The 13,507-nt window shown below is 38.1% G+C and overlaps 1 protein-coding gene across 1 annotated transcript in view; it reads left to right on the top strand.

Moving 5' to 3' along the window:
• Positions 1-3,424: 3,424 nt before the first annotated feature.
• Positions 3,425-13,507, top strand: part of LOC311205486 (myosin-IIIa-like) — a gene marked incomplete at both ends in the record, with an annotated part of 40,753 nt that continues 30,670 nt past the window's right edge. Inside the window, 2 exons of the mRNA XM_084279922.1 lie at positions 3,425-3,592; positions 6,880-7,014. Coding sequence (XP_084136048.1) covers positions 3,425-3,592; positions 6,880-7,014 — 303 coding nt within the window. The remainder of the gene's footprint in view (positions 3,593-6,879; positions 7,015-13,507) is intronic.

The following is a 13,507-nucleotide window of genomic DNA, read 5'->3' on the forward strand; positions in this document are numbered from 1 at the left end:
AGGGTTTTTACAGAAGTTCAAGGTTAGGTTCCTAGCTCAGAAGTTGTGGATCAAGTTGTTAGTTGTATTTTTTAAAGTAAATTTTTAATGGTGAGTGGTATGATAAATTATCCAGTTGTTTGGGCATCCAGACGTATTCCAGAGACAGTCCAATTTATTGCTGAAATATGAGGTTAAATCATTATCAGCCTTCTTGACTTCACTGAGATTTAATAAAGCATTATTCATCACCCACAACACTTGAAATCATTCTGTTTAATATATTTTTAATAATAGAAGTGGAAGCTAAACAATTTATCTGCAGGGATTTGTTCTTAAACATGGTGGATGTGAGGAAATATGATGTTCAATTTAACTTGCTCAGGTCATGATTTTGAAGCTGTAAATTGAAAGACAAAGGACTAGGGTGAATAATTCTTTCTGGAATAGCATTCTTAAATTATTTAACTAAATGTGACAGCTGTTGAATTCATTATTGTTAAGTATGAGGTGACTTTTCGTAAGATGATGTGCAACTGGTGTGATTTGCAGAGGAAAATGTAAGCAGATGAGAGTGTCTCTAACACTCTTCTCTGGGAGCCACATAGCACCTGCAGGTTCATGTTTCCTCAGTCCTTTAACAGTTCTCCTTGTGCTAGTGTCCACAAAGAAGCCTGACTGGGAGTCAGTGGATTTCAGCTGCATTCTGTTTCTGTGGGAGAAGTTACTGCAGCCTGGGAAGCTATCAGAGGCTGTGGGTTTTGAAGTACATGGTTTTCCTTAGAATGTTCCATTTGCTATATAACTTCTGTGTGGAAGGGTGGACCTTTGCTTAAAGGTATTTTTTGAGATTCAAGTTATCAGAATTCCCTGTTTGGCTCTGGCACAGGATAAATATTTGAAATTGGTCTTTGTGTTCCTGTGTCTTTGGTACTCATCTTTAAAAGGGAGGAAATAGGTCTGCCTTTCTTCAAGTTCTCAGTGTCTCCTACTGTAAGATGCCTGGGTCAGAGGCTCTTACTATGTACTCTTGTAATATGGGACATAGCAGGCTCTAGATTTTTATGTGAAACTACATATTTTATAGAAAATAGCTTGTATGTAGTCAGGCTTCTATCCAGTAAAACCTTAAATAGTTAACTTCAATTCTAACTAAAGCTCAGCTAGATAAATTTTGAAATTCCATCGCTGTTGAATCCCTCAAAGCAAGGCTTTTTATCACCCCCAATTTGGCTATTATTTTGTGTAGGGCTAATTACAAAGCATTTTTATGTAAAGTGATTGGAAAAAAACTACCCAAAAACCCCAGAACAATTGCATTTGAGCACTAGGCAAAAGAAAAAGGAAGTTCAAAAAAAGATGTTGTAACTTCTTTGTATTCATTTTCTGAGGAATAGATGGCTTTGCCTGGAAGTGATAAAGCTCCAAAGGCATGGATAAATGCTAGGTGTGAGGCAGAAGGCTAATACCTTATGAAGAGACTGCAGTGAGTGTCCTGACCAAGTTGTGTCTTTATGTATCCCAAGGGACAAAAGGAAAAAGCAATCTGCAATGAAAGCTTGAGGATTTACCTATTCCAGCTACGTGTCTCCAGATCTTGATCCTCTATCTTTGCACTTAACCTGGATTTGTATTAAGGGGGATTTAATTTTAACAGGTAAAATTGTGTCATTTTGTTCCCCCAGCCCTTGAAATCAAGGTGCTGGGGCAGTACTGGTTGCAGTCCTTGGGATGCAGCACACTGCTGTAGATTTCCTGATGCTAGGAGGACGTTTCACCACTTTGCTGCATGAGTGGGTATTGAAGTTGGTAATAGTCATGTATATATTAAAAATTTTTAAAAAAAGGGAAGGGGTGAAGGAAAGAGAGAGAGAGAAGAAAACACTTCTTCTCAGTCATTAGCGACCTAATCAGCCAAGAGCAGAGTGATGGGAAGAATCCTGAGCTTTGGGTTCCCCAGACGACATTGTATTATCCGGTAGAAAATTCGTCTGAATACACGTGATGTGCCAGTATGCATTGAAAGAGCTGCTGCAGGGTGTGTTTGTTTAGCAGCCCCTTTCAGGTGCTTCCCATTGATACACAGTACAGCATGTATAGGGGATACATGTGCTGCACGTGTAGTGGGTTATACATGGTTATAGAAATAAGCAGATGAATAAAGAAAGTAAGGCTAGTGTGTTGGAAGCTATGAATGAAATGAAAATCAAAACCATTCTCTTCATTATCAAAAATAGTAGTATGATATCACAGGTGCAGTTTCTCTCAAGGGTAAAATATATAAAATGCTTTATGTGTGTAGATTTGTGCTGCTGATATAAATAAATCCAATAATTATTACATTGTAGTCTGTTTATGAAATATTATATAACATTTAAAAAAATGTGTATGTGATCATAACTCTTCAGTTACTGTGGATTGTGCTCAGGAAGATCTTAAGCTCTCTGTAACTGGCTCATTTATTTATTGCTTGGTTACTTAGTAAGAGCTCAAGTCTGTCCTCTTCCCAGCCCCTTCTCATTTTGAATCTTGGCTGTATACAGTTCAGAATATGAGAATGCAATTTTTAACACATTTCTACTGAGTTTCTTGTCATTTCTAACAAGCAGTAAAGATGAGTTTTCTGCTTTGTTGTTGTTTGTTGGTGGGGGGGGGGGAGTTGCTGCTTTGTTTCACCACTGTGGCTGCTGGATGGTTAGTCTCTCAGGAGGCGGGGATGAGTGAATTGTATCCATCATGGACCAGGACATAGGTGTAAGCTGGTCAGTGATGGATACAGTTCCATCATTGTAAAAGGTGTTTCCTTTACACTATGCAAAACAGTTGCTAATGAATGTACATCAGTAAACACATTTTCCATTACTCTGAATGCTGGGCTGTTAGAAGACCATAATATTCTGATAAGATCTGGCACTTTGATCTGCTCAGCCTTATGAGATCTATATAAAAATTCAAATGGCAAGAGTAGAATTAGAAAACTGATTGCTTGCTGTAAAATGAACCTAATGTAACTATTTAACATGGTTTGGGTTTTGGCCTTTTTTTCTTTTTCTTTTCCCCCCTTGCCTGATTCTTGGTAATGGAGTCAAATCCTTTTGGATTTTATGAACTTGATTCCCATTGCCTTGCACCTCAGAAAATCCCAGAGTGACATTGTAGCTTCATTGAAGTGCATGGGAAAGCTTCTACTGACTTGCCTCAAGCCTGGAATTAGTTCAAGTTATTTGAATTTACCTTTATTTGATATTATGTTGATGCACATACCTGTGTTAAGCACAGCATTTCTTGTTCATTATGCTTTCAGTGCATGCACAGTACATGCAAAACCATTTCTAGTGTTTGAGATCGTATGTATATTTCTTCTCCATTTGTGGGAAGCCAGTTGCTGTTAACCATTTGTTGAGTGAACATCGAAATCTCTTCTTCCTAGGAGCCATCATTTGAGATGCTTCCGTTGACTGGGAAAACAATAATATTTGATAGCTTTCCTGATCCTTCAGATACCTGGGAAATAATTGAGACTATTGGCAAAGGAACATATGGAAAAGTTTTCAAGGTGTTAAATAAGAAAAATGGCAGCAAAGCAGCAGTCAAAATTTTGGATCCTGTTCACGTAAGCTACTTAAATTCCTTGGCTTGTGATTATTTAATTCTAAGTGAATTTATGGAGTTGTCTTTTAATCTTGGTCAATGATTTGCATTAGAAGTGATAGTGAAATAAACTGCTTCAACCTGCTAAGTAAAATGTATTTCCAATCTATCAATGCATTTTTAATATTGTAAGTGATCTTGAAATTGCTTACACCTGGTGGATGTCAGAAGTACACCTAAACTTTATTTTACCTTTGGTTACCCTTGTTTATCTCTTTCTTTCAGAAGCAGAGCTGGCTCTTTTGCATCTTAGTACCAGTAGTCCAAGATTCTTCTGTTTTTACTGGGTTTCCTTCCCTTTCTTTTTTCCCAACTATCCATTAAGAATGTTATACACTTCTAAGTGCTTTAGATGTACCTTCAGGCACCTATTTTGAGTACATGGATTTAGCTGAGTTACATGATATGAGTGATACTGTAAAAATAAAATAGTTTTTTCTTCTTGTTGGTTCTGTGTTTTCAGAATATGCCAGAATACCTAGATAGGACAGAGGGGTCCATCTTTTCAAATGGAAAATACAAAGTCAATAGCTCCTACACACAAAGCACCGGGTGACTGGAAGGTGGAATTACTACATTGTAGAGAATGTTTTTGTTCTCAATCACTGACATTTGTTGGGTGGCAGATTAATGTTCAAAGGTTTTTCTGGTTTGTAAAGGCAGACCCCGTTGCCTCCAGTGGTGCTGCTCATGGTTTGGGATTTTTCTTGAGAACACTAACCCACAAAACATGGAGAAGGAGCTGTTCCTTTTTCAAGTGGCCCCTTCGAGCTCATATTTTGCACTGGGAGTTTAGGGAGTATGGAGTTGTGAGGTGTGTGCTTCCATTGCACAAACTTCGAACAGAAAGGGAAGAGCAGCCATGCCTTGTGAAACGCTGCAGGTCTGGTGCCACACAGCCACACAGGGCTCTGCTTACCCCTGCATATCACAGTGTCAAATTAATGATCCCATGGCCTGTAAGTCCATTAAAGGTATTTGTGAAAATGTAGGCTCCTGCACTGGGTTTGCTGTGTTTCTTGTTGGTCTACTTTTCATTTCAACATGCTTTCAGAGCAGCAAAAGGAGGAGGCTCGTCTCAATTCAGTATCACCTACCTCTCCCAAAGTAAACATGATTTGCAACCAAGGGATAAGGATCTTGAATTCAAATGCATTGGAAACTCTATTTTTAACTCTGTTACTTTCTGTAAACAGGGTTCTTGTGCTTACAGTTGAATAGGCTGGACTTTCTTGAAGTTGGTGTTTGTCTAGATGACTGTATGGCAAGAAATGCTTCAGATTTCATCTGTTTTGAGAGAATTCAGGAATGATTTTTAAGTGGCGGCTGGCTATGGTAGGGTTTACTGCAGCCATGGGGGGAAACCTTCAGTGTTGTGTACACTTGGGACCTTGTAGGAAAAGGATAAAGAGTGGTGATAGGAAGAAAGAAGAGGTAGTAAAGCTGATGCTAAAGGAAAGAGATATAGATTAAGCAGGAGAAGTCAGTAGAATGTGAAGAATTCAGAAGAAAAGCAATGGATAAAGATGCTACATAAAAAATTGAAGAAGGGAAGAGCTATAACTGATTAAAAGATTCCTTATTTTAATGAAAAAATGGAAATTGGTAACATAATCAGCATCACACTCCAGGATTTGAATTTTTTAACTGAATATGTTCTTCCTTTTTTTCTTTTTTAGGTTTTTTTTTATTTTTATTTGAGTTAGACAGGCTAAAGATCATCTAGTTCTACTCCCCTGCCATGGACAGGGACACCCTCTGCTAGAATAATTTGGTCAAAGGTTCTAAATGTAATAGTATTCTAAGAATGTTGTTACTCTTTTCCTCCCTCCTATTTACAGGAGGTCTGGAGTAGCTGCTAAAATGGCAATCCAATATTAGAAACAGGGTGAAAGGAATTTGTTTAAACTGAAAGTATTATTGATGGCTGCAGAGGGAGCCATTGCAATGAAAAAAAAAAAGGTACTTTATTTTCTTCTTTAAATTTCACATTTTTTTTCTTTGAAGATGGTTTCAGAATTGTGCCACTTGAGAGGTGAACTGAGAAAAAGGGCAGAAGAAATTTGCTTTTATATCACTTGATTTAACTGATATTTCCAGATTAAACCGAGAAACTACATTATCATTGGTGATGTGAAACTGAAATAAGCATTTAATACTTAATCCTTTAGAGCTCTCAGATTCTTTGTATAGTGTAACAGCTCAGATTTTTGCAACTGAAACAGGAAAGTGAAGATGTTTAAATGAGAATATATGAAGATGGAACTGAGGATGCTCTTAGTCTTGTCCCCAGGACTCTAAATAAATACCATTGTACTTTAGGGTTCCTAACCAAATTATCCGGTATCTAAGTTCAGATGACAATATTCCCTCTACCATTTCGAGTAGAAGTACTACCTGTAGCAATGTTTTATGCAAGTTAATATGCTCAATTCAATTATTTTGAGTTCTTTTCATAAAATGCAGAGGAAGATTTTTCTTTCTAGTATGCACAGAATGAATATTCATTTCATTCTCTTTCTTTTCATTTCTCCTCATAATAGTAAAAATCTCATAAAATCTGAGTATCTCTCAGGAGACAGAAACCTCTATTAAATCACAGCAGGACAGTGGGCTAATTCTCTTCCAGATTCCCCAAGGCTGCTAGGACTATTGTAGGTTTTGTGTGTAGTGTTTGGCTTTTGACTCTGTAGGTTTTTGGTGTTTTGTTTGGGTTTGTTGGTTTGTTTTTTTTTTTTTATGATCTGTCACTTTGTTTTTACCAGATGTGTTCTCTTTCATCATCCCCTCTTCCGCTCTTTCCCTTTCCTTCCTCTGCCACCTTCAGTACCTTGGTTCATTTTTTCTTCCATGCTTCTCTTTTTATTATTATTGCCTGTATTTTGTGTTGTTCTTATGGGAAAATTAACATACAGCATGTTTCTCCTTTTTTTGAATGAGGAAAATTTCTCTTTACACTACTCCAGTAAAACCATCTCTAAAGCCCCTCCTCATGAGAGGAATTATTCTTGTAATCTCAATAGTAAAGTTGAACAGCCCGATTTATGAAGATACTGGTGATGGGTTCTTTGAGAGCTGTTAAGAAATAGCCTGAGGATAATATGAGGAACTTGATTTGGACTTTAGCATTGGAGAGACCTCTGTAAGAAACAAGTGAGCAATATCCTCCTAGGGGCAGATGCCTTTGTTTTAAAATGGCCGTCATTGTTAGTGTATTGACTGCTGTGTATTTCTCATTTGTGACTCTAGGACATTGATGAAGAAATTGAAGCCGAGTACAACATTTTGAAAGCTCTCTCTGATCATCCCAATGTAGTCAAATTCTATGGCATGTACTATAAGAAAGATGTGAAAAATGGAGACCAGCTTTGGCTAGTTCTTGAGGTAAATAATTCAGAGAAATTATGATATTTTTTCCCCAGTTGACATTCCTTTCTTGAATATAAACTCGGTGAACGAGATGCAAGTCATTTGTTTGATGGTTTTTCTTTAGAGTGGTTGCATGTGAAGTTATAAGTGCTGTTGTTTTGTCTTTTTAGCGTTGTGAAATAATGATCTGCTCTGAGTTCAGCGTTCTTATTATGCTATTACACTGTTAGTGCTGTGCCTTCAGAATTAGGATACAAATTCGAATAGGACTTAATAACATTTGCTACCTCACATCTTTCTTTGGTGAAAGGCTTGTCATGGGAATCTTCCTCAAGTAGCAATTTTTTAAAGTGTGACTAAGATTTGACATAACAGTTAAAGAAACCACTATGTTGATATTTTTTTCTAAAGGAAATTATAGAAATGAATTAATTAAATTGCTTGTGTGTGTGTGTGTGAAGTAAATGCACAAATAGACAAATAAACCAAGAAAAACAGGCCACTGCACTTTTTCATTTGCTGAATTCTGTTGAAAGAAGCAGGAATTCCTCAAATGTAAGAGGAATGAAATGTCCATATTCGCTGTATTTAAGTCTTTAGTTTTGATTAATCTGGGAGCAAAGAGCTTGATCTTTACTGTTTTCATAGATTCACTGAAATCTAGTCTGCAAAAACTTCTTCCTCTTCCAAGAGGAAAATGAGTAAAATAGTCTCTAACAGGAATAACGTAACTTTCATAACAATCAAGGCTCTTGCTGATGTTTGATCAGTGTTTGTTAAGGTTCATATTGAATAATTTGTTGTATTTCATGATTTGTAAGCCAAATATCTCACATAACAGTGGTATCTAATCCTGGAAACGAGCTCTAAAAAAATACTTAAGTTCTAAAAGCTTTTCCAAATCCTTCTGCCTTGCATGGGAAGATATTTTTAAGAAGAGTTTGCATTGGAAATCCTAATGAGGTATTAGGTTAGACTGACATCAAAAGATATGCATTGGGGATCTTTGAAAAGCTAGTTTCTGATGCGTCTGCTGGGCATTTGAAACTCTCTCTGCAAAACGTCTGGCCTGTAAAGGATGGATGCCACACGGCCAGAATAGAACAGACCGTGAGGAAACAGTCGAGCGTTTATATTTTAACTTTTATATTTTGGTGGATTTATTTCCTTAATGTGAAAAACACAAGTCTACATCCAGAGTTAATTTTTTTAACTACCCTCTGCATGCCAAGCTGTACATGTGCAAGAGCCAGTATGGAGCATGTGGTTTATGATGAGATTAGTCTTAAAGTGAAATATTCCACCCCACCTTACATCTATGTTTTCCAAAATAAATATTTTCTTTTGATTTGGTACCTGTTGAACCTGTACTCTCACTAGGACATGATAGGTGGACATTCAATTTTAAGCAAAAATTGAAACTTCAATTTGCTGCTGACTTTAGGGCCTGTGTCAACAGTGAGGCATGGGGTGCTCACCATTCAAGTTGAGTGCATTGTCCTCTGACTAGAAATTATTAAACCAGATGGCTATCAAGAAATACTTACCTACAGCTGATTGGAATTTAGAGCTGGTCTATTGGTGTGGGACATCAGACAGTTTCCATGTCTGTAGAAACTAAAACCAGTTGCTTTGGAATGATGGAAGTGATCTGTTACAGACTAATCCTGCGTAAACATGAAGTTTCTTCTGAATCACCTCATGTAATAATTGCTAATAGCATGTGCCTTCATAGAAAAATCTTTTTGCTAATGTGACATTCCTCATTTTCTACTAAGCATTTGGATTTAATTTTATTTGTTCTATTTCTCTGTCTTCATGCTAATGTGCTGATTACCTAACTGATCTTGTAAAACATTTTGAAGCTGCAGTGCTGTGAGCTGGAAATACACTTCTGAGAGAGTGGGAGCTATTGTTCGTTATTTTTTGTGTTAAATAAATACTTTTTTAATAAAGTATCAAGAGATGCATAGTCTCATATTTTGATTTAACCTTTTGGTGTAGACCTAATCAGTAAAAACATGCATAATGATTACTCAGAAAAATAATCAAGCTTTTTGCGTAACACACAGTGACTGTGTGTGACACTTAGTATGGTATTTATAGGGGAAGTTTAAAGTTACTGTGTTGTGATCATTTTAACACGAGGACCTAAATTTGAGACTATGAAATATTAATTTTAATGAATAACTAAAAACTACAGGAAGACTAATAATATAAGCACTTTTAGTGTGGTTAGCATTTTTTAGTAATAAAGTAACCTACCCTTCCCAGTTCAGCATTTCTAAGGAAATCACATAAGGGGAATGAAAGCAAAACAGAAATACCTCTGCACAGAGTAACAGTTCGCTTGACCCTCAGCTTGGAAATGCTGTAGGCTGCCCTCGGGTAGGCTGAACATCTGCTCCTCCGTGGGTGCTGGTCTGACCACGTCTACAATAAAGAGTATTGCTGAGGGAAGGATTCTTGCCAGGTGTATTGAGCCATGTAGTGTGTGTCCAAAGATGCAGCAGAAGAAATTGGCCTATTGAGTCTGTGTTGAAAAGAAATCGCTTGAGTATTATAGTTGGGATGAATCAGTTTAGCGGTTTCATGTCAGCAGACGTCAGCATGATGACACAGCTAAGGCGGAGTGTGTGATAGTCTGTTTCTTTCTGCTCTGGATGTTAGTCCTGAAGGGAATAGATCTGAGATAGCTGGAAATCAGCTGGTGGAAGATGGAGTGCAGAGGTAAATCACGTCAGGCCCTACATGTGATCATTAAGGTCAGGGGCAGGTGGGAAGAACAAATGGCACAGTCCATGCTACATGGCTTTTACTTGCTACTGTGAGCCAGAGGCCAAGAGTCAGAATGGAGCATATTTCTGTACTTCATTTCCTGCACAGATCAGGTAGAACTTACATGAACATGTCAGACCATTTTCAAAAGACACAATAGCTACACATGCCATATTTGACATGGATTTGGGTTTGTGAGTCACATAAGTAAGCTGGTATATTTTATCACTATCCATATATTTTGTAGAAAGTAGAAGAAATGTGCATTATTTTTGTATGCCATTATTTTTATGTGCATTATTTTCATGTGTCGCTGTTGTGGTGGCACTAGAATATGGTATTGGGGAAGAGTGTCTCTAGTTTTTGCAGTTCATTTCCCTCCTGCTCTCCAACCTCTCTTGGAGGGTGTAGAGAGGTGGGCAATGGTCTCTGCAGCCAGGTGACAGGAGATAGGACAAGGTGAAATGGCACTAAGCTGCGCCAGGACGGGTTCAGATCAGATGTTAGGAAAAAATTTTCGCTGGAAGAGTTGTCAGGGCCTGGAACAGGCTGCCCATGGAGGGAGTTGAGTCACCACCCCTGGATGTGTTTAAAAAAAGGGTAGATCAAGTACTTAGGGTTATGGTTTAGCATGAGACAGGAAAAGTTGGACCTGATGGTCTTTTCCAACCTTGTAACTGTGATTCCAGCAGCCATGATTGTATTAAGGGTGTCCCAGGATATGCTGTCTGGTACCCATTTGTGGACACATTAACCTGATAATGCTGTGATGTTGTACAGTCACCTCTTAGAGTCTGCAAATTTAATTTTTGTGTTATTATTATATACTTATTTCTATATATAATATTCTACATAGAACGTAATGTTTTAAACCCTACAAAAACATTTCCAAATCAAAATATTTTTCAATGTGTGGTAAGAAAATTAGAATCATGAGGAATCTGTTACAATTTCCAGTGGACTGCAAGCTCTGTTTTCTGACCAGCTCTAATATTAAAAAGTACCTTCACAAACAATATTTCTGCAGCTAGAGCAATCTGTACAGGTGCTGGGTTAGCACAGGCTTGCACAGGCCAGACTGAAATTAACCTCATTTATCTTCATTCTCATGTAGAACCTTTTTATCTTCTGGTGCAATCTTCATCAGAGAAATCATGTGGAAGTGCAGATTAGCTTGTGCTTGGAACCTGCTTCTCCGAAGATGTGACATGGTAGCCTTTTCCATTCTCTCAGCCTTTTAACTGCATTTAAATGCATTAAATAAATTGGTAACTTGTCTCATTCTACATTGCTACAAGCAATGTTTGGTCTTCTGGATGTTTCTTGATGTTAATTGAACCTGCTAACCAGACACTGATCACTCAGTAGAATTACAGAAAGACTACCATGAAGGATTATCATGATCCAGTTGGCAACCGTGTTTGCTCATTTAAAATTTGCCTGAAGTGATGCAAATTTGTTACTTATTTTGATCTTTAAAAGTTAACATCAAGAGGAAAAATAATAAATTACAAATATCTAAATTCTCTTTTTAAATATTTGGGATTCTTCTATTTGTTTTGTTCAGATTTTTTCTAGAAATAACAAAACCATTAAACCAAATAAATAGAAGCTCTGAGGAGTTTGAATTAAACTAGAACACAAAAAAATTGTAGTGCTCTTTTTGCAAGCATAAACAGACTTGTGATGTGGATTGCATTTAAACTGAGTGAGGACATGTGGAAAAAGAGGGGTGAAGTGCCAGTGTACCAAACTGCCAACTGATTATACCAGGGTAATGGCAGTCCATTGTTACTAGATTACTTCTTGTAGCATGCCTGGCCTGGGAATGCCTGCACAGCTGCCCAGAATGCTTCTAACAGGGTAAAAACTGCAGAAGGACCAGTCTAGCAAAGGCAGTTCCTATGTGATGAGCACAGAGTAGCAAGGTAGGATGGTTCCTACTCAATTACCAATTATTATTTGCGATTGTCTGGTGAGTTGCCACGACGAGAGGGAAGAATGCTGCCAATCAATGTGATTGATAAAGCACTTCAACTTTGTAGCAAGCACACACTTCCTTTTATACTATTCCCACCACGTGTTATACTTACCATATTTTAATTGGCTCTTAACTAAAGGTTACATTTACATACTCCACCCATCTTGCAGCCTGGGAATCATGTGTCTTTCTCAGTCCCAGGAGCACTGAATCCTTATCACACCTCCTGCTCCCACATCCCGTGGCCTTGCTACACGATACACAAGAATATGCTGACCGATTGTTGATCTTTCTGTTCTCACCAAGACAGTGTGGGGCCTAATCTTACTAGACTGCACAGGCGACTGCTTGAACAGCTGCTCCATAGGCTCATGGCCTTGCTTCTCAAGCCATTCTGCAACAGTGAGTCACTTATATAATGAGTATATTACAAGCAGAGATCCCCTGATACAACTCCTTTCTGGGTTTGTGCAGATCTTTTGGAAGAATTACCATCCTTGAATTTGCCCAGAGAGAGAGAGCCCGGCGCAATGTGTAGAGTATCAATTACTCCCTCCTTTCCAATCCTAAAAGTGAGCCTTCATAGCAGGGAGCTTACATCAAAGCTTTAAACCAAATAGAACAAATGGATTTGGAAATGGAGAACCAAGGGGATAACAGCAGCCAGTTGTGATCTCAGGCAGTTGCAAGCATTTGTCAGTATTGGAGCACAGCAGAGCAATTAAGGAGGATTTGAAGGAGGATAGCTCTGTGGTTTTCTGCTTGTTTTGGCTGCTCCTTCAAAGCAGAAAGGAAAACCTGTTATGCCCACAGTGACCAATGCCAGAACTGTGTGTTGATCAAGGATGGGAGTTGGTCCGTTGCTGCCTCAGGAAACATATTCGGACTGCTCCAGGTCTTGACAGTAAAAGCAAGTAGCTCATGTTCATGGTCAGTGTGATTGAGAAGGGGCAGGCAGCATGATGGTTCAAGGGCAGAATAGCATGGCCTGAGGTGACCGGTTAGGAATAAGAACTCACTGAGGTCAAGAGAAGAAAGTGTTGCAGTAACTCCTGGGCAGAATGAAGAATGCTGAACAATACAACTGCATGGCTGCATCATCTGGCCTGGGCTGGATCTGCTGTGCTGTTGCACTGTTGTATCTGCTCTTAGGAAAGAGAAGTTTACCAAATCAGATGCTTCCAGATGTTTGCAAATCCTATCTGTGGTCACAAAGAGAGCCCAGGCATTCATGAAATATGTATAAATTTTCCTCACAGATTCATAAATGAGCAGTGACGGCATAATTTGCATATATGTCAGACAGAGAAAAATGAGTATAATTAATGCCCAAATCTTGTGTGCCTAATAGTTTTGGATCCTTCACTGACCTATTATACATGGAAGAGTTTCTGATCATGCTTGCTTTATGACATTGCATGTAATTCTAATATATGGTGAAACTCACTGAAGTGTATCCTCCTTCTTATTCTCCCCCCTCCGTTTTTTAAAAATTAGAAGAAATTCTCTGTTATATAATGTCCAAACCCTGAAATACAGTTATGCATCTAAAGAAGTGCCAGTCTCAGCAGATCCAGTTGCATTGGGAAAAAGAGACGTATTTTCAGCTGGGGAGTTGATAAGACAATCAATCTAATTCTAAGGTTGCAGTGTGCTTTGCTACAGAAGAGGAGTAACCACTATCCAAAGTCTAGGTATTGGTATTTTTTTTTAAAAATGAGGCTAAAATAGCCAGAAGCATAAAACTAA

Source organism: Gallinula chloropus, assembly GCF_964237585.1.
Source record: "Gallinula chloropus genome assembly, chromosome: 2".
In the NCBI taxonomy this organism is placed as follows: domain Eukaryota; kingdom Metazoa; phylum Chordata; class Aves; order Gruiformes; family Rallidae; genus Gallinula; species Gallinula chloropus.